Here is a 26,668-nt window from a genome sequence, read left to right on the forward strand (position 1 = left end):
GCTGCAGCACCGTACAGGTGGACGGGAAAACGTATTTTACTAAATTGACCGAAGCTGAAAACTCGATGATAGAAACATTATACACCCATGGAAAGCTTAGATTCTCATGAATCCGCCGGTATAAACCACTTTCAGATGTGATTACCACAGCGGGTAATATAAACACATTTGTCCAACAAACAGCAAATAACGTAAACAGCACAACTCACCTTTGAAGGCTCAAAACTAGTCACAGATGAAAATATTCCACTAAAAACGGCCATAATCCAACCTTGGACATCCAGACAAAACAAGCCAGTAAATTATTTTGTCCAAAACATGTCTTGAAATCAGTAAACAATCCATAGTTTTCGTGAATGTGCACCTCGCGCTGCGCGTCCATATTGAGTGAATGGAAACAAAATGGCTTCAAATCCCCAGTTGTCGCCACTCTCATTATATAGGCACTCTACTAACACCTAACTAACCAACAGCTGTCTAGCTCAGATTTTGTACAATCTGCCTCCTCACTACCCGCTACTTTCAGGTGAGTCATCCAAATGAGCATCTGTCTCACAGTCCATCAGGTCTACTTTCTAGAGCTGTAAAATGTCTGAACCACGAGTAAAGTACAGCACATGTTCTGCTGTTGGCTGCATAAGTGAACCCAACAATCTTCATGCACTCCCAGCATCCGAAGAACTGAAGATCCACTAGATTACTTTCAGTTATTGATGGCAATGTCCCCACAGCAATAGAAGAATCCTTACTGTCAACACATTGTGCAGCTAACCCTGGATGGGTTACTGCAACGTAAACTCAGTATGCTTGCTTTTCTCCTACTCTTTGTGCTCACATATTTCCAGCAAAGGTAAAAAACATAAATCATATATATAATACATGTAAATAATTCATAAACATGATCATTTACATATTTTTCTGCTCCTGTTGTCATTCAAACAAGTATAAAAAAGTGACTGAAATGCAGCCCCTTACGACTGCATGTCAACTAGTTAAATGGAAAGCAAACACTGTGATTATAGCGATATTTCTATGTCAAATAATCACTCAGAGAGAAAAATAAAAGTTACATAAAGTCCTGATCTTGCACCCTCATCCCAGTATCAGCTGTGGTCAGCTGTTTTTCTCTGCGCTGTCAATCACAGATGCAGAATGAGTCATCTTAAGGGTCTTCTTCAGTCATAGTGAAATGAACCATCTTTTGCAGTATTTTGACCTGGAAAACGAAAAAAAGGGCACAATATACCACTAAAAGTGAAAGTAACATACATAACAGAAAAATACAAACGCAAAAACAAGTAGTTGTTAGAAAAAAGTGTACAGCTATATTAAATGTACCACGTCTCGTCATTTTAAGAGCATCTTCCCACAAGCTGTGATGACTCTAAATAATGCATCTTGATTGTAAGACGTTTCTGAAGTATTTTAAGTGGCATTTGTTCTCTGTTCTTTTACTGTCCCATTTTCTCCTGTACCTGTTGTTTTTAGATGTTGACGACGCACTTTGAGCTTCTTGCACCTCTTTCCAATGTGGTTTTATACTGCAAATGGCAAATAAACTGAACTGAACTGTGCACTGCGATGCTGATATCTGACCAGCAGGAGTGTCTGGTGCAACAACATGTAAATGATCCCTCACTGGCTTCTCTTCCACTTGGCAAAAAGCTGAAAACTGTCTGCAATAAAACCCAGATCTGTGTAATGATGGGAAAAAACAAAACAACTGCACCTGTGTAATATGACGTCATGCATCTAGCTATCTATCCACCTATTAATTTACACGTACAAATTCACACTAAAATTCACTGAGCTGACTACCGCATCACTTCATGTTTTGCCAACACTGGCATCACTGTCACATGCTAAGTTGTGAATGCAACCTGCTTCATCACTTAAAGCTAATTAAAGACTTCCATCAGCACTTCTTCTTATGTTGTGGTATCCCAGTGCTGAGTCAGTGACCGAGCGTGAATCACTGCATCCAACAACTAGAGGAAAATGTGGTGACAACAGTTTCCACAAATGCATATTCCAATTAATGAGGCGCATTAACTACCTTTGGCTGCATAATTATTATATGGCATTTTCACAATTTGCCCGTCTGAGCCTGATGATATGGATGATATACAGTGCAGTGGCCAGAGAGAACTTAAAAAATGAGTAACTAGACAAGAGGTTCACTGTAGCCCCAAGTAGTGGCTAAGTATGTAAGTTCAGGAGAGTAGGAGTGGATAACTAAAGTGTGCTGCATGCAGGGTAAAGGAGACGGGGTAGGAGCGGGTAAATCTGATGTGTCAGATTAGGCTGTGCATGCCAGCGCGGGTTTCATGCCATGTCAACACAATAAGGGACACCCTGACTGCTTTCACGGATGTCAGAGCAGTAATAACACTAATGGACATCATGACAGATTCATCCTCTTGTGCAGACAGAGAGGAGGGCTGAAGAGGCCAGGTGCTGTCTCTTGTTTGCAGAGAGGAACGAGAGGGCAGAGCAGAAACTGCTGTGGCATACTGATGCTGGTACAAGGCTGATTCTGTCCTCTTACATCTGTCTGCTTACATACAGCTATCTCAACACTGCTCTTCCAAAGCTTCCTCCCCCCTCCCCCTCTCTTCTTTCTTTCCACAGCGCACACGACACGGAGCCTTAATAAGTCTATTTTTATTCATCATATGAGCACATACAACCATGAAGGTGTGCAAGGCTCTGCTGGAGCATCTTGTGGCCTACTTCCGTCCTCTACAGGCGCTTCATAAATCACACACAACCTGTTTAGTCAATATGAAGGAAGACACAAGAAGCTATACTTCCCTTATTAAAGCAAAGATCTTTAGATAAAACTAAAAAACTCCCAGACTCTTTATTTTTGGCATCTATTGTAACCAAGAAATCTGAAATCAGCTTTTGACTGCATTGTGGTTTTCTAATTCATGGGCTTTAATATCCCCATTATTCCACTATGTGTTATGGAGAGAATACCAACAGGACAGCAGCGAAAGAGAGCTATTTCCAAGGAAATCTGGTTGCCAAGTTAGTCACAGTTCGCCTTAGCAAAAGCTAAAACTTTCTTCCTCATATATGCGAATAACAATATTGATTCTGACATGTAGTCTACCTGACTACATAAAGCAGTAGTGTAGCTGAATCCATTTACAATAAAGAAAAGACCTTGTAAGGATAAGTTTCTTTGCAGATCTCAGAAGCTGCTATCTCAGCTTCTTAATCCTGTGGAATTTAGGCAGTATAGTGTGGGTGGTTAAGCTACCTTTTATTCACACTTAATACCATTAAACCATAAATTAATTTACTATATGTCTTTTAAAATATACTGTACATAAAAGATAGACGTAGGCCGAGTCCTCTGGTTGCAAAAGAAGTCAGTGTTTGGAAGTCATTAAGCCACTTCTGGCCAAAGTTTGTTTCAGCGTACCCTAAACCTTTGTGTCCTACACCCTCAGAACGCTTTTTGGGGTCATTGTCAAGGTAGAAAAATGTATGTTCTCCAGGCTAGGTACTTCTGAGTGACCCTGAAAAACTGGCTTGTGAGTGTCAGTGTTGACTGGACAACACAATAAACCCCCTTTTTCTTTGCCCTCCTGCAGTCCTTGTTGTAGTGTTCTCATCCACAAATATCGCCATCTTCAAGGTAAAATTCTGCTTTAATGTTAAGAAACCCTCAATTATTCTGTTTCCCATGTGCTCATAGAACTGGAGTTAAGCCCAGTGACTAATATTTATCATATTCAAAGCTGTCAGATCTCACACTGCAATGGAAACAGAGAGACTGAAAGGCCCACCTTGTAACAATCCCCCAGTTAATACAGAGGAGAAAACAATCTTACTTTTATTTGATTTGCAACCGCAGTAAACATTTTCCTAATCAGTTTATGGTCTCAATCACTGGTTTCATTTCTCCTTTAAACAGCATGGTGTTCATTTTGTAAATTATGGTCTCGTTTAGAGTGAAATGGACGATAAAGCAGGGGTGACCAGTTGGTTGTATGTGCGCGCAGAGTATCCTGAAGAGCTCAGTCAGAGACAAACTAGCTAAAATGGATATAAAGTCGAAAGAATGCATTTTCTTTTTAAGGTATTTCCCCCATGACCTTCTGCAGAGATCACGTAAAGGCAACCCTTTTTTCCTCGATCTGCATCTGTCATTAATATTCCCCACCTTTGCCGGGCTGTACAGACTCATTTCTACATGCAAGACTGCATTCACTCACGTGGTTATGTAAACATAATGTACCACAATATGGGATCATGAAATGGTCACATGAAAGCAGAGAGAAAATCTGGATGTATATTTACAGGACTTACACAAGCACACATACACACACAGCATCACTAAATGTCACTTCTCAGAGAGCGCAGATAAGCAGGAGAGGGGAGCTGTCAATGGAAGAGAAGTGTAAAGTAGTCACATATGCATCAGGGTCTTCACAACTGCTCAGTGAATTTGCTGCCAGCTTTTCGCCATTCAACTCTGGAGGAGGGAAAAAAAAACTCCAGATACAACGTCTGAACTAAATTGTTGCCTGGCAACAAAAACACTTTCAGAAGTGAAAAGTAACTACACCCTACGGTATTAAACACATTCCGCCCCTCCAACATAAAATCAATGCCTTTGACCAAAGACTTCGATCCCGGCTGAAAATCTTGAATTACTGTGTGTTTACAGTGAAACAAATTCCTGCTGTGGCTTCCTTTGCTTTTTTTCCTGCGCTGTGGAAAGAGAGAAGGCATGGAGGTAAGACTTCATGTGATGGAAGTCCCAAGCTGTTGTCTTTGTCATTCAGATACTTCTTGTAAATAGAGTGAAAGAAAAATTGTTCTCCAAATGCCCTGGTAGGTATTTTCTAAAAACAAGTTTCTAAGTAGCTGAAATACAAAACGGAATCTCCTCGGTCACCACATTAAACAGGAGCGTCAGCCTGAGTTCTGATTTAACCTGCAGTCCACTTGAACTAAATGAGAATACACAGCATCGGTACACGCAGGAAACAAAACAAGGTCAACACTTTCCACCAAGTCAGCCCACACTGGACCGCAGCGGGGCTGAAGAGGCTGCTCTCTTGATGCTGTGTTTAAACACTCGCCAAACTGCAGGTCCAGGCCATGCATAAAACATCACAGGCAATTCAGGAATGCTCATACAAGACCTCCACATTGTGTCCTTGTCATAATTAAAAGCATAAAACATGTATATTGCATAATATGTGAGCACAACATACTAGGACTGGTTAATAATTCACTTTGTAGTTTCTGATTAATTAATCAGGGCGGCCTTGGCACTCCCCTCTCCATCTCTTTGTACGTACGGATGGGGCGACTACCAAGGGCGAACTGTTGTAAGTGCCATTTTTTTCTGGTGGGATTACACTTCAGGACGCTTGCATAATGTGTAACTGTAATCAAAATCATCAAAGCTATCAAGTTCCCATTGCCATTGTTGATTTTCAATCACGGTTCTCCTCTCGCCTTTACTCCCTTGTGTAAATGTCATCGTATTTAAGTAAGCATTGATGTGTAATTTTAAATATTATATTCGTGCTAATGAGTAAAGCTCATGATTAGTTGACATTTTGTCAGCAATAATATGCATTATAGCACCAAATGAATGCTGTAAATATGTGTAATCACAAGAGAGAGACAAGAGGAAGACAGACTATCAACAGCCTGCACTGTAAATGCATCTTTAGTGATTATCTTTGTTGATGTGGACAATACTGTCAGTGTTCTCTGGTTTAAAGCTTGAAGCGGAATGCACACATTACTGCAGTCACACTCTAAGCATAATGTTGTGGCTGCAGCTGTCGCCATCATGGCAGTGCCCAACTCTGATTAGCTCCTGGCTAATCTAAAAATGAGCAAGAGGTGGAGCATGAGTGGAGCTGAGGTGGGTCATGCAAACATCTCTAGGCCATGGACTGTCCTACAACAGCATCCACCTGTCACTCAAATTATGCATAGCTGTAAGCCCTAATACATTTTAAACGGATGACTTACATAAAGTTTCTCTCTCAATACAGCTGTCATGAATTGGAAATCAGTTAGAGAGACACAAATTGTTTTTGTTCCAGGCTGTAAACATGTATATTTTGGCTGCAAAGTTGGACATTTTAACATGGGAGTCTATAGGGATTGATTTTTTGAAGCATGCCTCAAGTGGCTGCTTGAGGAACTGCAGTTTTTTTGTGTTTCTGAGTCGGCTGAATTTTTCAGCTCTGGAGTTTACAGCTTGATAATGACACATCTTGTAACAGCACTCATATTACTGCAACAAGGTGAAAATTTAAGTCAGTGAATATCAGCAACATCAAGATATTCAGGAGCTGTTAAGTGCATTAAATGCAATTTCTGCTGCCCGGGGTCTATCAACCAAACCAAGCATATAAAATGCAATTTCATGATACTGTGAAGTTGTGTGGGATTGTGGAAGTTGTTGTTTTCACTGCAATAGCTGATAAAATCTATATGATGTGAGTTTCTGTGGGTTTTTAACATTTTTTGAAACATTTGAAATAATGTAAGCACACAAAATTCAATAAAATATAGAACACTGGTTTAGTCATTTTTTCATACTTCTGAATGTGGAAATATGACATATTATAGCTGTAACTAAACTTCAGTGAAATACTGCTACTGCATATTGCCAATATAATTCTGTGTACACATCTCAACAGGTTGTAGGAATAATAGATAGTTCATTTTATTCTTCTGTGCTCCTCCCAGTTCTTTGATGCTGTTCAGGCTAGTCTATTGACCTGTTATCTTGCCTAATCTGAAACAAAATACATTAAATAGCTGCGAAAAAGGGTACCAATGTTGAGATAATCTCTTCTCATAGGTATTCACTGAGTTGCACTTGTTTGTCCCACAAAAATCACAGGTTTATTGGTTTCAGAAAGCTACGAAAATAGAGTGAAACACACCAGTTCACAGTGTAGAAGTCTGGCCAGCCTTTACACTTGAACAGCAGATATGGAGGGCTAGCTCACAAGACAAATAACACAGTATAAGTTTTATAAACAGATTATACACATATTGAATGTGATGTGAGTGGTCACCTAAAAATGTTCTACACTTCTCACATCTCCATTTTACTATGTAGCCCCCATTGAAAGTAAAAAACAACAACAGAGGAGATAAAAGCTGAATCGAAAATGAAATGATTTTATCAAAGCTGAGTGGCCATGAGTGACTTGAGTGAGCAGGAGGGGAGACGGTGATACAAGTAGGCAAAGGAGAGAATATTACATTGAGGAAGGAGAATACAAAAGAAGCTCCTTTGGACAGAAGCCACGAAATCAGAATGAGGTAAAACCTGACAGCTGGACTCTGGGGTCTGACAGCAGCGTGGCTTTGATGTAATCGTCGTGCCCCCTCTCCGTCTCCACGTTAGCATCAGGAGAGATTTGACAGGCACGACTCTGGAACATTTAGCTCGTATGTCGGGCCTGGCCCGACATACGAGCTGACAAATCAGCTGCTTAGGAGCTGTCACAGGCGGTGTGTGTGTGTCTGCATCTGTGTGTGTGTGTAACATCATCTGTATTGTTAGGTTACACAGCTGGACAGTCTGGTCTACAGCATTTGCAGACAGAGAGAGAGAGAGAGAGAGAGAGAGAGAGAGAGAGAGAGAGAGAGAGAGAGAGAGAGAGAGAGAGAGAGAGAGAGAGAGAGAGAGAGAGAGAGAGAGAGAGAGAGAGAGAGAGAGAGAGAGAGAGTCCCATTAGCTCATTAACAGGACTAAAGAGACACAGATTCAGCGGTGAGGCCAAGAGGCACAGTCTTGATGATGTGGAGACGTCACAGGGAAACAGCTGGCACTTCCAGGGGTCAGCACCGCCACTGGATGTTGTGACATGAGACGTTTTTTTTCCTCTTTAAGCAAAGTTAATCCAAATGATGATGATGCCCTCAACTGTAATTGCACAACTGCAACTTCCATCTTCACCATAATCTGAAATCTCTCAACAACAAACAAAACCCCTAAAGAATTTTCTAAACCCAGTTAGTTTTTAAATGAGCCTGTGCATTGTGAGTGAGGGTTTTCCAACACGACACATCTGCTGTTTGGCTCCAAGTTTTGATCCGACTCCTGCATTAATCTTGATGATAAATGAGTGTAATGTCTCTCAACTGTCAACTGCACAATTTCTAACTTTAAACAAAAAATATCGACCTTGAAGTGGAGTTGCGCAACTTTAAAATGTAATCATCCACTCCAGAATGTAATTAAAGTTTTCACATTATTGTGCCTCGCTGCTCAAAGTGAACTTGAGGTAACATCAATCCTGAAATTCTGTGTTTCTTTGTGACCTCATTAAAGCAGAGATATAAGGTTACAGCATGAACTTGAGCTCCAATTTATCAAAGTTGGGAGAATTGCACTTAACAATGCTTTAAAGACCCAGCTTTGGAATAAATAATTTAGTTCCTAAATGTGAGGGAATAGATGCATTCATTAAGTGACCTTCTCCTGTAATCTTTCAAGCGATCGTGTGTTTAATCACAGAATAATAATCCACCTGGAGTTTAGAACTGGAAGAGTTCTGACTGGGTACAATTTTGTGGTAAAAATGACTATAATATGGTGTTGTAAAAACATAGACAGCATAAAGTAAATGGTAGATTCTGAACTTCAGCAGAGTTCAGCATGCAAATACTCTGTCAATACTGTATGACCTTCAATCTTGTTTTAAATGTCACTGTAGCTTAACTTTGATGCGATTACAGGAAGTATGTCAGTGAATGACTGTACAATGTAGTCTCACAGCGAAAATGTGTGACTATGTTGGTCAACATTACAAAAATGTACACGACCGTTCAAAAGTTTGGAGTCACTAACAAATGTCCTTATTTTTGAAAGAAAAGATTTTTTTTCAATGAAGATAACATTAAATGAATCAGAAATGCAGTCTAGACATTGTTAATTTGCTAAATGATTATTCTAGCTGGAAACGGCTGGTTTTTAATGGAATATCTACATAGAGGTACAGTGGAACATTTCCAGCAACCATCACTCCTGTGTTCTAATGCTACATTGTGTTAGCTAATGGTGTTGAAAGGCTAACTGATGATTAGAAACCCCTTGTGCAATTATGTTAGCACATGAATGATAGTGTGAGTTTTCATGGAAAACATGAAATTGTCTGGGTGACCCCAAACTGTTGAATGGTAGTGTATTTGTTTCACAGCGAAGATGATAGCACTGTGAGATGCCTATGTTCTCTGGTCTATTCTTTTCTGTTAGCTTGTGTCCAGATCACATTACACACTAAAACAGCAGCAAAAATCTCTTAAGAGGCAGGAGGGGTGGAGGAAACACAAACCTCAGGACTTTGATCTAAGAAACTGGGTTTTGAATTTCAATGTGAGACCCTTGTTTTGTGGCGTTTTCACTTACTGTCTGCTTTTATTTTCAGGTGCTTTGTGCTTCAGTTTACGCTACAGAATGGTTCTGTTAAGTCAATGCACCAAAGCTAGTCACATTTAGGAAAAAGGGGTTAAAACACATCTGTGCAAATGTGTTTCTGAGCTTTTTATGCCATTTTCAGTTGTTAAATTTAGGCACCAAAACTACTTAGTAACTTAGGTTTAGTATATAATCAAAGTTTGGGTTAAAATCACCAATAAAGATGCAAAACAAAACACTGCTGCTTTCTACGTTGTTGAAGCCCCGCCTTTGACAAGCATTTGACAAGTTCATCGCCTTTTTTGTGAAAACAATTAGTTCTGCACTGTGGACCAGTGGAGCAATTCCATATTATTTTGGGAAACTTGGCTGACTAAATATCGAAGTGACTGTCACATTGTAACAGTCCCTGGTATTCACACAAGTCATTTATTTATATTAAAATATTAAAAATGATTATATGACAGTATCGTTTGCAGCATTCATTCTCGGTCTCATATGATGTGTCTTAAAAACTTGTAAGTATCAAATAAGCTATAATAAAATGGAGATGCGTACTACTGCCAAGCCTATAGTTCCCTGTGAATAGAAAAACTGAAAGACACCTTTGAGGACACGTGAGACTTTGATTAGTTTGCAGAAAAGCTGCATAAGACTACATCTTTAAAGGTTCAAAAAGTTCCCTAACAGGAAAAAGTTAGAGCCACGTGCTTAAAATAGAGCAGAAACGATGTGCAGGTTGCAAAATGTGTCATACTAGTTCCAGTTCCTGTTATGTCTGATGTAACATGTGATTCATGTGAAGAAAGTTACAGTAAAGCTCACGTGAAGCGAACACCTTGATGTGAGCTTAGTCGGTTCTCTATGCATTGTAGTATGATGCCTCCACACCAGGAAGGAGTTTAGCTTAACAGTCCAATCACAATGCACTGACATGAAAACTGCCTGAGGAGTCAGTCAGGTGTTAGAACAGATAATCTCATTCTCACTAAAGTGTGTGCAGGTGAGCTGTTACATGTGATAGACACTGCATGTGCAAAACGTTCTTCCATAAGTTTCCCTGCAACATGAATCCATACCATAGCTGATGCTCTCTGACAACCTCAGCTGTGTTTTTCTCTGAGTTGTCAATCATTTTTTGTTTGTGTGTGTGCACATGTTAATAAGCATGAAACTGAGAGTCCTTGGCATGTAATACAGTTAGTACAGGGTGTGGGTGCACACATCTCCCCTGCTACCTGATCTCCGCCGACAGCTGGTGTGTTTCATCCTTAACAGTGCGAACCACAGCAGAGCACAGTCATGGTGCAGTTAAAAAGCTTTTCAAGGTCTCTCCATCTCACATCAGACCAAGCAACCAATTCCGAACATTTACATTTCTCCATCATTAGATGATAGTGAGAGGATCTGTGTGTGACTATGTGAGTGTATGTGTGTGTATCAAAGTCAGCTTTCGGTTTGCAAAGTGTCTCTTTGTAAAGCATGAAAGCAGGAAAGAGACTAAAAGACAGATAGCCAGAAAAACACAGAGGCCCAGATAAGAGAACTGCAAATACATGATTAGAAAAGAAGACAATAACAGAAACAGATGGACTGAGTAAGAAGATTCAACATGGCAACAGCTTTTCTCAACACAGGTTTCAGTTGAGATATGGCAGTAAATATACACCAGCCGGCCACAACATTAAAACCACCTGAATAATATCGTGTAGGCCCACTGTTGCTGTCAAACAGCTCTGACCTGTGAAAACATGGATTCTACAAGTTCTTTGAAGGCATCTTGTGATATCAGCAGATCCCTTAATGCCTGTGAGGCTTCCTTCCACAGTCCTAAGACGTGCACGGTATGTTAATTGGTGAGTCTAACGTTGCTGTAGGTGTGAGAGTGAGTATGCATCTCTGGCTTGGACTGAAAATCTATCCAGGATGCACCCAGCTTCCCAGTCCACTGGCAGTTGGGATAGGGACAAAAGGGGTAAGGCTACTGGAGATCTGGGAAATTGGAGGCCAAGTTAACACCTTGAATAGTTTGTCATGTTCCTTAATCCTTTGATGCATAAGTAAGTCTAAAAAGGTTTAAAAAAATCAGATGAGGCTGTTTTCACGCAATATCTTTGTAATGAAAAGTTATTATTTCATAATCCAGGAATTCCTCATGAAACATGTTTTTGATATCACTCCATTTTAATTTCTAAGTTACCTTTCATATTTTCAAAGAAATTGCAATATTTTTATTACTACCTTGAGCTCTTTATCACTGATAACATCATACAAGAGGTGATGAAGTGCACAAACTTGGAGGGATTGAGAGTAGCAACAGCTGGAGGAAAAGAGTGGAAAAATGTCAACAAAATGGAGGTTGACATTCTTCTATTGCAGTTCTATGTAATATTCAACATGTTCAAAAGGCCTTACAAAGGGGAAAATAAACATTTCAAATGTGAAATCATTCTTGTGTGGACAAAAATATAATACAAACAATAATACAAATGATTATTCTTAACCAAAATGACAAAAATGGCATATAAACACATTGATTCTCATAGGGGTCATTTTTGACCCACTTATGGAAGAGTGTAGGATCCAGTCACTCCTGCATCTAAGACTTAAACCATTCAGGAATGACGTTGGTGCCAGAGAGCATCATCCTGCTGAGAGGAAGGAATACAGTTGTCAGGAAGGAGTGTACAGTATGTGGTTTGTGACATATGTCTATGTCTACGTGGTCAAAGTAACATCCACATGACTTCCATGACCCAAGATTTCCCAGCAAAGCACCACACACAGCATCACACCTCCTCTCCCCGGCTGCCTTGAGCATGATTAATGAGAGCAGGCCACCTTCTTCTATTGCTCCATGGTCAAGCTCTGATGATCACATGTCCATGAGAGGTCTTTCAGCAGTGGAGAGGAGTCAACGTGGGGACAGCCACACAGCTCTATACATAGCAAACTGTCATGTACTATGTGTTCTTGCATTTTTCTATCATCGGCAGCATTAAGCTTTCATGCAGTTTGGGCAGTAGCTCTTCTGTAAGATCAGACCAGACAGGCTGCTTTCATTCCCCACAGATATGAGTGAGCCACTGGCAACCAAGACCTTGTCACTGTTTCACTGCTTGTCCTTCTTTGATAGGTAGGAACCATTGCATATGAGGAACTCCCCCACAAGACCTGCTGCTTTGGAGATAGTCTGACCCAGCCATTTAGCAATCACACTTTGTCCCTTGTCAGAGTCGCTCAGAATTTTTACGCTTCACGTTTCCAGCTTCAAACACATCAACTTCAAGAAATGACTGTTCACTCACTGCCTAATATATCCCACCCACCGACAGCACCCCTGTAACAAGATAATCATTGTTATTCACCTCCGTCGGTGGTTTAATGTTGTTGCTGATTAGTGCACGTGGCTCATTTTCTGTACCTTTGTGAAGACAGACACTGAGCATTCTGTTATGTTTTAAATAATTACATGTAATTATCGTAATTCAATATTCATTCAAAACAGGGAACAAACTGTACAGTTCACCCATAAATAGTGACACTGTAGTCACAGACTTTAAAGATAGCTAATTGAAGAGCAAAGCAGTCTCTACACAGTGACGCATTTTCAGTGTTTTTCAATTTGCTTGCATGTTGCTCTAGCATTTTTGAGTTTAAATAACACAGAAAGTGAAGTTAAAATGTTGGTTTTTACTATAGCTTTATGGTGGTTTGTTGGGTGTAGAGTAGCCCACGCTATACACTACATAAACCCCAAATTTTAGGGAGCAGTGTAGCAGTGGAGAGGTCCAAATCATACGGACAATCAATCAAGAATCTTTGTATGAGAAAACTGTGGTCATAAACGCAGTTCTTAACACAGACAAAAGATAAAATATCCCCAAGAAGCAAAATTGATGAAAGGCAACAAACCAAGCTTTAAGTATAATTTTTTACTAACTACTATTTCTGTTACTTCTGTCACACATTTTAGTTTCATATGTACCTGTTCAAAATTTCTCTGTTTCAGTAAAGCATCTTGGTTGCATTCTTGACTTAATTCCTGTTTTCAGCAGCAGCACTGCTCCCCACTTCACCTGAAGAAGGAGGTCTTCACCGCTGCCAACATTACAAAGTAGTCCTACAGAGCCAGGAACAAACACCGACTGGACTGAAATAACAGGGAAACTCAGCACGGCAGGCCTGCTGATTACTAAGACAACCACACACACACACAGACACACACACACACTATAAATACACATGAATATACAAAATGCACACTCCAAACTGCAGAGACACACTGCTGGCTATAAAAGCTTTTTTGTGTATAGAGAAACACACACCATTTCAAAGGAAACAGCAGTGTCTTTTACACACACACACACACACACACGTAGTATCTCCTTTTCACACACACAAGTGCAGTTTTAAGCTTCGGTTTTCAGAAATATATTTGTGCTTTGCATGCACACATACTGCACACCCAAACTTCACCAATCTGGTACTTATCAAATCTTAAAGCTCTCCACCTGCTCGCTCATTTTATTTCAGTCTGGAACAAAGGCTTTAAGTTCTGTTTTTCCAAAACTTTTTTCTTTGAAGCTGCTTATTTTAGAAAACTAAACAGATTATTAAACTGGACTGGATTTACTTTTTGTACTTTGCATTTTTTTTGTACAGTTCGAACAAACAATACAAAAAGTTGCAGCAGATACAGATCTTGTTTAAACAGTTTTCTGATTTTATTCATCTATAGGTGGTTACAGCAACATCTCCTTTGTGCAAAAACAAGGTGGTCCGTGGAAAAGCCGAGAAATAGAAGTGAAGTCACCAGTTAGCTGGATTTATCAAAATTCATGTTAGTCATCAGTGGCTGTATTCTGTGTGATTCCATGTTCATGATAGGGCTGGGCAATAAAGTTGAAAAATTCTCCCTGATGTAATGTTTAGCTTTAGTCAATATTGATAATTATTGATGATTTTATAACCCTAATTTTAAGTAAGACAAGCATCAAAACACGCAAATGAACAAAGCAAGTAAAGTGAAATTTCAGTCAAACTGACCTAACATCAATGGGATGATATTAAAAGACAATAATTGGGGCTAAAGTTCCAGACAGACTGCCAAAAGTGTATTGCTTATGCTTGGGTAGTAAAGGAGCCTCCACCAGTTTGCAGTCAAGGAGTACAACATGAGGCCCAAGAGGTCACAGATCAGTGCATCTCAGGAGACCTGCACAGATGCGATGGAGTTCAAAAGGACTCCACTATCAAATGATATGATGGGCTGTTTATGAGCAAAGGAGTGCACCTGGGATTTGTTCATGCAACTGAACTTTGTGTTTTTGTTCTGTCCTTTCATGTTCATATGATGCATTTATCGAGCATTCTATCAGAAATGTTTTATTATTGTTGTTAATGTGCGTCTATCATTGGTAGATACTGACAATGGTTTTCACATCTAGACCTAGTTCATGTTAACTTTTCTACTAGAAATGTTTTCATCACACTTTTTGAAGATCAAATAGAACTTTGTAATACTTTTATTTTGCATATTTCTGGTGTTTTCAGGTTAAACAGAGTATGCAAATGTGAAATGTTCAATAAAAAAGGCGTCTGAAAACTCATGTAATGTGTAAATAGAGGTCCATATTGGTCCACCTGTGCCCAATCCTTTGAACATTGAGGGACATACTAAACAACTCCAAATATTTCCTTGGCCATGTTTGTCCATCAGATGAAAAAGGAGTCTGACTTGATGAATTTTCACTTTAAAAAATAATTTATCTCAAAAAGAGGATTAACAAATGCAGAGTAAGACATCACATACAGTATAAGAGCTAATATGAGACTACAAAGAGCATAATGTCTCTGCAAGGTCAAAGATTTTTAGCTGCCCGTCACCACATTTGCAGAACGCAAGCTGCCGTGTGTAACATGAGATAAAATCCTCAGCCGCTTCCGAGCACACATGTGCAAGCGTCCTATAGCATGTTTACCTGTTATTTGTGAGTGACAGTCGTTTATGAAACATAACGCTGCCATCGTTTGTATTCTACGTGCAAGCAGTGCTTGGAAATCGCTTTTTTGAAACAGGACCTCGCTCGGTTAAAGGTGAAACAAGAAAGCACGAGAGAATGTAAAACTGAAATACACATGACGCAGATGAAACAGAATATGTGGTTTCCACACTGCAAGCTGAGTCAAACACCGTCAGTATGAGTGCAGTATATTTGTGAAGTAATAGAAACTGTTAAAAGAGAGAGCAAATACAAACAGTGTGGGTGCAGGAAAGGGACCTCCAGAGGCTTATAAAAATGACTGCACTGAAAATAAATATAAAGGGAAAACGATGATAGCAAATAGAGGTAAAGGTGATTTGGGTTGTGAGAAAAATGACACGAAAACTCAGCAAAGAGGGAAACAGCTCAAAAAAAGAAATCTCGAAACAGGAATTTAAAGTACTATGGAGGGAGAATAATGAAGGCAATTTAAATAAGACAACAGAGAGGAACCTACAGGTGACAGATGACTTCTATTATTTGTCTGTTATTCAGAATGATACATTTACACCTCTGACTGCACACAACAGTGACACCACAGTGCATTGTTTTGTGTACTTGCTCAGGGGCCTGCAGGTGGAAATGAGCTACTACTTAAATCTGGTTCAGTACGTCTCTTCTCTACGGGACTTTTCTGGTCAGAGTTTCTGACAAATAAGGGCACCTGCACATCACAACAGCATGATGTGGGAGTGAACCACTGGAGGTCACACAAAAAAGAGCTGCTGGTAAGTTACTGTGATGTAGCTGTTTAGACTTTGCAGGCATTTTAAAGCAAGTTTACAGTGTGTATTTTTCTTTCCAACAGCGTGCGCTTTAAAACGTGGTCAGAAAGCAGCAGAGACAGGGCTGCAGCGACGGGCTACTTTCTGGAGACGGTGAAAACCAATAATTCACACAAACCTGCAGGGTAATGTGCTTTCAGAGAGCTTTTCAGAACACGACGACACCAACTGTCTGGGCCTTTGATAGACACTTGCACTTTCACATGGCCATGCAGACAAACACACACCTCTTCTCATATTTGCAGCGCCTGCATCACAGCGTTCAGTCCGCTTTCTAACCGTGACGGCGCAGTGTCTTTGAAGGTGGGAAGTCAGACCAGAGATTTTGGCCGCAGCAGCGTCAAATCCAACCAGCCAAAGAATCGGGGTCAGAACCAAATTATCTCCCAGAGGTTTGGAGGGAGGCAGAGGAGAACAGGATGAAAAGGAAGAGGAGATGGCTGAGAGAAGAGCGGTGAGGACTGTCCAACTACAGAGAAACACTCGTCACGGAAAGCCACAGCAGTGTCTGGCCGCATTATTGTGAGGTTGTGTGTAAACAAAACAGAAAAATATAGTAAAAGAGGGCATCGTACAAGATAATGTGGTGGCAGTGAACCCTATCTGGCTATCTCTTGATTTTTCCACAGAGTTTACCATCTTTAAAGGCTGCCATTCAGTTTTACAGTCCAATATAAAATTTTATAAAAGCCGCATTAAAATATTATCTTTTATGGTGTGAAAAGGATTCGCTCGACAATCTCTAGCTGTTTGAGGAAGGGTTTTGTGAACCCGACACAGCCAGGGATTGTTCATTCACAACTGAACACTGTAATTGTGAAAAAGCACAGCAAGTCTGTCAAGCTGCAAAGGCTTTCACATGCCAAACTATTGTACAAGAGGCAGCAGTAAGAGTGATACCTGGTATTTCAAGAGGAGAGTGTGGGAAAAGCTAGATAATTCACCTATTAATGTATTTATATTAATAACATACCTAGCAATACTTCAAGGTCAGGAATCATACAGTATTTTATGGGATCACAGGTTACCTCAGACCCTTTTCAGACATGACATATGTGGCATAAATGGTTCCATCAATCTGCTGGGGTGACAGCATTCTGTCATTCAGGCATAGGTCAGTTTTGCATTAATGTTCCTCCCAGCTTCATTCAGACATACCTATGACAGTGACAGAGAGCTGCAGCTAAAATGCAATACTTGTCAGGCATGCAAGATGGGACGGCACATCAAGTGGTGCATTACACATAACATTACATTTAAATCCGCTATGTAACAAATACGTAAATATAAATATTTAAGTACAGCTTCTGGACTGTCAATCTGTGTGACAGCTCAGGAGTGTGACTGAATGTCAGACTGATCGATGCTGTCTCCATGATGGGAAAATTTTAATTATAAATAATTAATGTTCATGATGTGTACAACTCTCTCACGTTGGAGATGCTAATATGAATTCAGCTGATTGTTGATGATGAAGGTATTTCATAACCTTAGAGAGAATACTTTTACAAACAGCTGGAAATAAACTAAACTTTTTCTTCTGTTATTGTTTTGTCAAAACCCAGACTACATTTACTTTTGGCAAGTCTTATTCTGGCCTGTTATAGAATCTGTCTACATGTAGTGAAGTTTGATCTTAAAACATAGCTTATAGTGTACATACAACTCACTTGTAATATATGTGAAATTGCAGGACGAAAAATGGGAAAGGGCTTTTTATGCCCTTTGATTCTACAAATGTAATAGTACAGGGAAACATTAGTGGTTCTCCCTTTATTATTAAATTCATGGAAGTTTACTCCTCAGGTACCTTCAAATTCACTATCCAGGACAGTGTTATGTACAACTGTAAACTACATTAAACTGTTATCCTCAAATATGCAAACCACAACGTAAAAATCAAACTACTGTCTTGCCTTTCCAAATATAGCAGCAGCTGAAGAGGCTAGTTTTCCATTCTCCTACTTGTCTAGGATTAATTAGGTCCACATTCTAGCGCTGTTTCTATTTTATATTTAGCAAATAAAATCTGCAAGTGGCAGTTGTTATTTTAGCCAACAAATGAGCAGTCAGCAGATAAAATAAGAAATCTGACCAGATGTTACTTAGAATCATTGGTGGTAATTCTGCCAACTTCATCACTGTACACTGTATGTGTGCCATACAGGAACAGAAAGTGACATGCACAGCAACAGTGACTAAAGAAGGTGACACATGTACAATCACGCAGACAAATATTATTCATCATTTATCACCACTGAGTGACTGAGATACATAACATGTAACAGTTACTGTTACCTCACCTTGTTTCCTATGGCTTTCTTGGGTGGGAAGTTGAAGGTGTCCACCTGTGGAAACTGGGTTCTCAGATGGTTGTGGAGCTCTCTGAACTCAGTGTAACGTCTGTATACATTCCACTCATTGTCCAGGATGCGGATATATACCTGAAGACAAGGAGACATGTCATCATCATCATCAAAACTGATTAGCAGGGGCAGCATGACCTAAGTCTGTAAGGCCCACAAATCAGCAATTACAGCCAATATTATAGAAACATTAATTAAAGCAGCATATGGACATTTCCCCCTGTGAGAAACTGACTAAACTAGAACTCTGCTAAATTGTTCTCATATCTAGTATCAATAATCGGCCACAGATTTTAAAAAAAGAAAAAAAAGAAAGCAAAAATGAAAAACATACCAGCAGCCCACTGTTGTATAATACCCTTTTTGTTGCAGTTCACGTATTGGTCATTAAGCTTTTACAGTGCCAGACAATAAATGAATGAGATGGGTGACAGAACGAGTTCCTCTCATCCTTGTAAATGTGTATTTTCACTTACATATTGCAGCACATAACAGAAAGAGACTATAGACGTGAGTGTGCCGCCACCATTTCCATGCACCATTAGCTGCTTTATTCAGACTCATGAAAGATAGAGGGAGCAGACAGAGAAGGGAAGATGAGCCTATTACACGACAGAGAGGGAGGAAGAGAGGGGGAGTAGGCTTCCATTGCCAGAGCACAGAAAATACAGACTTGATTCAAGTACATGAAAACACAAGATTTGACCAAATGTATCTCGGCACTGCTCTCCCCCTACCAGGCGAATCAAAACATAAAGTAAACAAAAGGTAAGAATGTCAAAACTGTGCATGTTCCAAACTCACATGGTCCTGAAAGTGCTCATTATGGACATGACGGCTAGTACGGCTATAGCCGGTTTAAAATGAGCAGAGAGTCCATTTCATGAACGGACAACACACCTTCAGCAGAATTAATTCTAAGTTGTCAGTATCTTCAACATTGCTTTTGATTTTTAAAAGTTAGGCTCAGGGTAAGCTGAAGTTGACAAAACATTGATGCTGCTGTTGAGACTCGCACTTTAATGGAAATTCTTGCAGAGCTGCCCATTTGGAGTGTAGTGTTTACGAGCTGCTGGGACTAGTGTGTCACCACTAAACACTGTAACAGCTGCATCTAAAAAGAAATGAAAATCTTAAGGGTACAGTTTCGAATTTTCACATATAAATGACGGTCTGGTACATCCAAGCCCTATCTATGTTTTGCAATTTATTGAAACTTTAAATCGGCTTTGTGTAGTGACATTTCTACATCGATGAAGATGCTCTTTTACATCAGCCAGCAATGATTTGTTTGCCAGAGGTGACAACAGGAGCAACCACAGTGACAAAGACAGATTAGGTTAAAGCAATGATTACAGTGCACCCTATGTGGGAAAACCTTGGAGGCATCCAAGAAAAGTTTCTGACACTCCAGATAAAAAAGAAACTCAGCAATTGGAGGAAGGATTGCAGTCTAAAAGAGAAAGCGATCGAGGGTGAGGCAAACATCTTAAGCACACGTCAACAGTGTTTGTGGATTTGCCTTCACTGCAAGAAAAGGGACAGAAAAGTTTCACACTGCAGGTTTAAGCCACCAGTATATTCCAACTCTCCTCTACAGTGGCTTAACAGTGTCTGACCTTCCCTCCCCCGACACCTTTCCACCGTCAAAAAACTGGGGGTGCTGCTTCCTACAATCTTCTAAAGATGACAACTTGACATTCACACCCACTTCACACAGTGATCTGCCAAGTGTGCGGAGGTGAGGCAGTAAGCGGGGTGTGAACTTGACTCTCTTGCTCTTTTTCTAGCACTTTTTTCACACGCCTATTTCACTTTTCATGTGTACAAATGAGTACAACACTTTGAAGAGTCTAAAAAGTGTGCAAGTGTTTGATGCCATTGCCATATTATGACAATTTGAGTGTCTCCTTCCAAGTAATGACCTGATTTTCGCTACGCTATCAAGTGTGGCCATTTGGAACAGCTCTGAAGACCTCTAAATAAGGTCTTGCATTGTGTAGGCCAAGCTTAACATCTACAAGTTGCGATCAAAAAGCATGCATGTCCAGTAACACAATGCAACAGATGCAAGCAGTAACTGCAGTGAGCCAGAATTCCAACTTAAAATGCATGACCAACATGGGGGGACCTGTGACATACAAGTTCTTGTGAACACTGGCAGGTGCACATTCACAATTTCACTGTGGCCCTCACAAAGAGCAAACATCAAATCCAACTTTTTGTTGGCAGCCAAGGAAGACCCAACATTCATGTTAGGATCATCACTGGTCACGAAAGATGGAACATACAGCGTAGCCAGAGACCCAACTCTTGTCTTCAAAGTGGAGGAGGCCATAGTTACAGCATGTCAGGGCAAGAGCACATCAAGAACATACCCATTGTGCACAATTAATTCCCCCACAGAGTCCGACTGTCAACACTGAGTTCTACTGTAATGTTCTGTGGCATCTGAGGAGAACATTCTGCAGAAATTAACAGAACTCTGGCACAATAGCAATTACTGCTTCAACTACACCGTGCACTCAAATTCACGTTGAAGGGTCACCGTTTCGACACAGTGGAGGAGCTCACATTACAGATGGTGCTTGATGTACTTAAAGAACAGGACATCCAGTGAGTGTTCCAAGTGTGGCAGAAGCACTGGAAGCGGTATAAGGCTTCACAAGGTGTCAGACAGATTTGCATGGTGTCAAAATAAAGTGCAGTTTTTGCTTTTTACAACTGCAGATACAGACATTTTTGATCACATATCTTACTAATCAGCACTAACCACACACTACAACTGAGATTGATGGGGACATCATTAGTTTTGCAAACATTTGGTGATAAACCAAAGCTCTGAACAAACAAAGATTTAGATTTTACGATGGAAATAGATGCTAAACCATGAATGTAGTGAACCTGAATACCACATTTCACAGGAACCCACCCAGTTTGACTTTGACCTGTAAGTAGAACTGTAAGAAAAGTCAAAGGATCACCTCAGGAAGTCCTTAAGAGTCTTCCTCTTGGGACCATGAATGTCAGTTTAAAATTTCATGGCAATCCATCCAAGTGGTGGCCAGATATTCCAACCTGGACCAAGTGGTGAACCCACTAACATCTTTACCATTAGTTTACCATTCTTGCTCTCCAATTATGGACATAAAACTGGTGTCGGGGTCTATGATTATTGTTCTGAGTCATTAACCCTTTACACTTCAGTGTGTCGTAGGTGTACCGCCGGCGGTACACCTACTAATTTGCATAGGAATTTCAAGAATGTCCGACGGCTGCAAACCCGATTATACAAACACTATACGCCGATGGAAAGCTTAGATTCTCATGAATCCGCCGGTATAAACCACTTTCAGATGTGATTACCACAGCGGGTGAGAAAAACACATTTGTCCGACAAAAACAAATATTCATCCATCCGTTCTCTATACACGGCTTCAACGCACACAGCGCAACTCACATTTCCGGGTTCATTATTACACACAGAAATAAAGATTCCACAAAAAACGGCCATAATCCAACCTTTTACATCCAGACAACACAAGCCAGTAAACTATTTTGTCCAAAACATGTCCTGAAGTCGGTATAAAATCCACAAATCGGTCGTTTTCAAGGAAATGCACCTCGGGATGTGCGTCCAATATTCCCTGTATTTTTCGTCATTTTTTTTATTTAAAAATAGAATATTAGCGATTTTTTGTATTGAAAACGGCTGGAATTGACTGAAGCTTAAAGGGTTAAGACACTTGATTTACACATCTGGAAAGACATTTGATGTATTTTAATGTCATATTCAGTAGAGCAGACAACAAACTCTGAGCTCCAAGACCTCTAATAACATTTCAACCTGAAGTTTTGACAGACACAGGAGCAAGAACATGATGACAGATTTTTTTTGTTTTGAGGCGACGGTTGCTTTACTCACTGATCTTTTGTCAGCATGGCTGCTACTGTGCTGTCTAGACAACATAGCAAACACAAAAAAATGTGGCATTTTGGACAGCCATTAAGAGGAAACCAGCAGCTGAAGCTTTTCAAAAATGTCTCTTCTAATATTTCAGCAACACTGACAGACAAGTCAAGACACTGTTAATGTTATAAAAATGTATCAAAAAACCTAACACTTCACAGTCAAATGAATGATGTTAAATCATGCACAGTTAATTAAACAGAGTGAATACGGGAGGTTAACACTGTGCACACTTCTCTGTTTCTACTTTATCAATTAACACTGACTTTATGCAGCCACAGAATGGTAAAAAAAAAAATGCTAACAGGGTGAAGAGACTTGTCTTGAGCTATGAACACACATCCTAAATCAAATCTACTTATGTTAAGTTGCATTAGACCAAAAGATCTGAATCAGCTCTGACTTATCATTAATAACTAATACAGACCAGGTAAAAGTAATCCAGTGTAGTTGTCTGAGAATTACATTACAATAAATATAGGACCACAACTAATTTAACTATTTATTAACTAATTTAGCATACTTTAAATGGCACCAATATGCCATAACGTGCAGTTATTTCAATGTTGTATTATTTTTGAAGGGGATTAACAATTTCAAACTGAATAGCTGTGATATACAGTAACTTGTTCTATAGTATGAAGAGCAGCTGTATAAAAAGAAAGAGTGAAATCTGCTAAATGACAGTAGTGGCTGACAAGATAGGAGCAGACAAGGCCACTAATGGACTGGAGACCTGTCCTTACAGCACTTTATGTCTGACCTACAGAAGCACATCTAAGTTTTTACCAACTTTTTTTTGCAAGTCAAGAGAAGCTCTGGCTCGGTACAGTATGGTCTGGTTGTAAATGTGTGTCGATCAAAGCTGGGACAGAGACTCATCTGACAAAACTGGGTCATGATGAATGCCTTACCTCAGACAAATTAAAAGTTCTCTGACCTCAGACAGTCTTCTTCATAGCAGACATTTAGGTGTACTTATGTCAGGATTCTGTATTTATTGTGTTTTGGTTGTTACTTTTTCCTGTTTTTCCCTTCTGTGTTTTGGTCTCCTTGTCTCCCCCTGTCTGTTGCTTTCTGTTTTTGGTTACTGATTGCTGTCACCTGACACAATCAGCTCAGAGTCATTTCACCTGTTGCCCTTCTGTATTTAAGCCCGGTCATTGTGTTCAGTGTTGCTGGCTCATCTTGTCTTGGACTCACCCTGTTTCCATCTCCGTTCCCTCCTTTCCCCTGGATTATTGCTCACAGGATTACACCGTTTCTTCCCCGTTTGGATTCATTTTTGGACTCTGATTTTCATTTGGCCTTCAGTTTGTCTGTCCCTGGTGTGTGAGTATTTTCCTCAGTTCTTTAGTTTGCTGTTGTTTTGTCATTGAAGCCATCTCAGTCTCGTTTTCAGTTAGCCGTTGTTTTATTTAAATAAACCTTTTTTTCATAAAATAAGGCCGTCTGTCTAGTGTGTCTGCATTTGGGTTCTCTACACGCCACAGCCCTGAGAACTTATTTACATTAAAAACATCTGTTGTGAGCTAGTGGTACCAGCTTGTGACAGATGACTGATATTTCGCTGAAAAAGAAATTTCTTTTTACCTTTTAACATATACAGATGACGTTTTTTTTAAATGCAACTAGTAACATTATGAGTGAAATAATTAGCCATCCCTAAAGCATGAAAGGGTCTTCGATTTACCTTAGACCATATACAAAGTTGGATGTACCTTCCATGACTTCAGGTTTCCTGAAGAGCTGTTTAAAGCTCAGTCTGGTAGCTCCAGACGTTACCATCTTGTTAGCGAACAATTTTTGCTGAATTCCAGTTAACCCAAAAATGAACAAATACTGAGTAGAGCTGAGGTGGACCATGCAAGTGTCTCTGAGTCATGGACTGTCCTCTGATGGCACCAACCTGTCACTCAATGTGGCCAGATCTGTAACTATGCCTAACTTTAAGCTTTAATGCAATATAAAATGGATGAGTGAAAACAAAACCCTCTGCAAGGTTGCGTTGAGCGGGGAAAGTGGAGACTGAGAACAAAATCATTTTCTGGACTTAGCTGTATACGTGTTTATTTCTGCTGTAAAGTTGGGCATTTTAACATGGCTGTCTGTGGGGACTGACTACCTTTCAGAGCCAGCTTGGGGGAATGGCAGTTTTTGGCACTTTTGTCTTGGCTTCATTTGTCAGTCCTTGGCATTGTTACTTGTTTCATTTGTAGCAAACCATGATACACAGAGATAAGCTTTCACTTTAAATCAGTGACCGGAGAAGGACGTTAAGCAAATCAATCAATGTTACCAAGGGTGTTTGGTATCTATAACAGGTTGAATACACTACCAGTCAAAAGGCCAGTCCAGTTTTTTATTAAAATTGAAGTAGCTGAAGTGCAATGAATAGCTTGAAATAGAACAAAGGTAAGTGGTGAACTGACTGATGTTAAACAAAAAAGGCAAGGTTACCCATAACTGAAAAACATTTTTTAGAATTTAACAAAAAGGCCTTTTTTCAGGGAACAAGACATGGGCTAACAACTTAAATCTATTCTGCAGCAATGGAGATTGATCAAGCCTTGAAATAGGGTGACCATATTCTGTTTCTCTGAAAAGAGGACACACCTCCAGCTCGTGCGTGAAAAATTTTCAGTCCCTCCCCCCCCCCCCCCCCCCCCCCCCTCCCCCCACACACACACACACACACACACACACACACACACACACACATTTTTAGGGGTTTTCCGTGGGTCAGGGGGCTTTCTGTGCTTCAAACTCAGTGAAACAGATATTCTGAATTCCCAGAAAAGAACACTTTACCTGGATATACAGAAAAATAGCCCAAAACACTCACAAACAGTTGTGTTTATAAATAATATATTTATTAAATTAAAGCAATTCTCTTAAACAATATAATCAGTCACATGCAAATATGGCATGCTCTAGTCTTTAATAGTTACTGACTCAGGTTGTGTAGGAACACATGTATTCAGATGTTTAACAAAATAAGAAATAATCATCTCTCTTAAGTCAGACACTTACACCTTAGTTAGGAAAAGTGAGGTAGAGTACCATTCTTCAAAATAACCTCCCAATTATCAATTATGTAAAAATAGAAATAATGCCTCAAAATATTAAACAAAAAGAAAAAAGAGAGGTAGCCTATTCAATGTTCAGTTAGGCCATTCTTCAAAGTAATGTGTCTAATGGCAAAAGAAAAAAATACAGAAACATTGCCTCAAGTCAACAGTCCTTTTTTTTTTTTTTTTTTTTTTTTTTCCCCCCCTTCTTTTTCCTTTTCTTATTAGCTACAGAGACATAAGTCCCAGCTTTGTAGACTGTACATTCTGCCTCCCATTTGACACGACCCGGACGAAAACAGGAGTACTTTTTTTTGCATTTCATCAGTGAAATGACATTTGCGTTTCGGCATTTTCTTTTGGTTCGAGTGCTCTCTCGCAGTGTGCCAACCTTCCTGTCAGCCTGCGAGGAAGCGAATCTCCAGCGCCGTGGCGCGCGCCGGCGCTTCAGAGACGCGGCGCTGGCGCTCCGCAGTGTGTGCAGTGGAAATTGTCTGATAGAAGAGAATGGGTTCTAAGTGCTGCGCAGTACGATTCAAGGGCGCGGCGCGGCGGTTTCGTGTTATGTGGAATTTAGGGGATCAAAAACCCGGACATCTGAAGGACTTTATAAACGCCGGCCGGACAGCCTCTCAAAAGAGGACATGTCCGGGCAAAAGAGGACGTATGGTCACCCTACTTGAAAGTAGGTGCCCAGCTAGTCAGGGGTTTATCCTACAACAAGATAAATCCAATTTATGACAGAACTACTTTAACAAACAAACAAACAAAAAAAACAAGATGGTAAGCTTGAAAACAGAGTGGTCAGCACAATCTCCAGACTTAAACTGGGATGAACTGGACAGAACCTACAAATGCCACGAGTGTGTTCAGCTGTGATATCTGCAAAAGGTGGCTACTTCAATGACTCAAAAGTTTACATTACATTTTGGTTTTGAAATTGTTTTTTTTTTTTTTTACCTCATTTGTCTATTCATTTTATGCTTTCATCTCAGAGTACAATGA

The 26,668-nt window shown here is 40.0% G+C and overlaps 1 protein-coding gene across 1 annotated transcript in view; it reads right to left on the minus strand.

The window, feature by feature from the left end:
* snx29 (sorting nexin 29) overlaps nucleotides 1-26,668 on the minus strand; it is a 200,577-nt gene that overhangs the window by 18,618 nt on the left and 155,291 nt on the right. Inside the window, exon 19 of the mRNA XM_051939780.1 lies at nucleotides 18,560-18,700. Coding sequence (XP_051795740.1) covers nucleotides 18,560-18,700 — 141 coding nt within the window. The remainder of the gene's footprint in view (nucleotides 1-18,559; nucleotides 18,701-26,668) is intronic.

Source organism: Acanthochromis polyacanthus, chromosome 19 (genome assembly GCF_021347895.1).
Source record: "Acanthochromis polyacanthus isolate Apoly-LR-REF ecotype Palm Island chromosome 19, KAUST_Apoly_ChrSc, whole genome shotgun sequence".
Lineage (NCBI taxonomy): Eukaryota > Metazoa > Chordata > Actinopteri > Pomacentridae > Acanthochromis > Acanthochromis polyacanthus.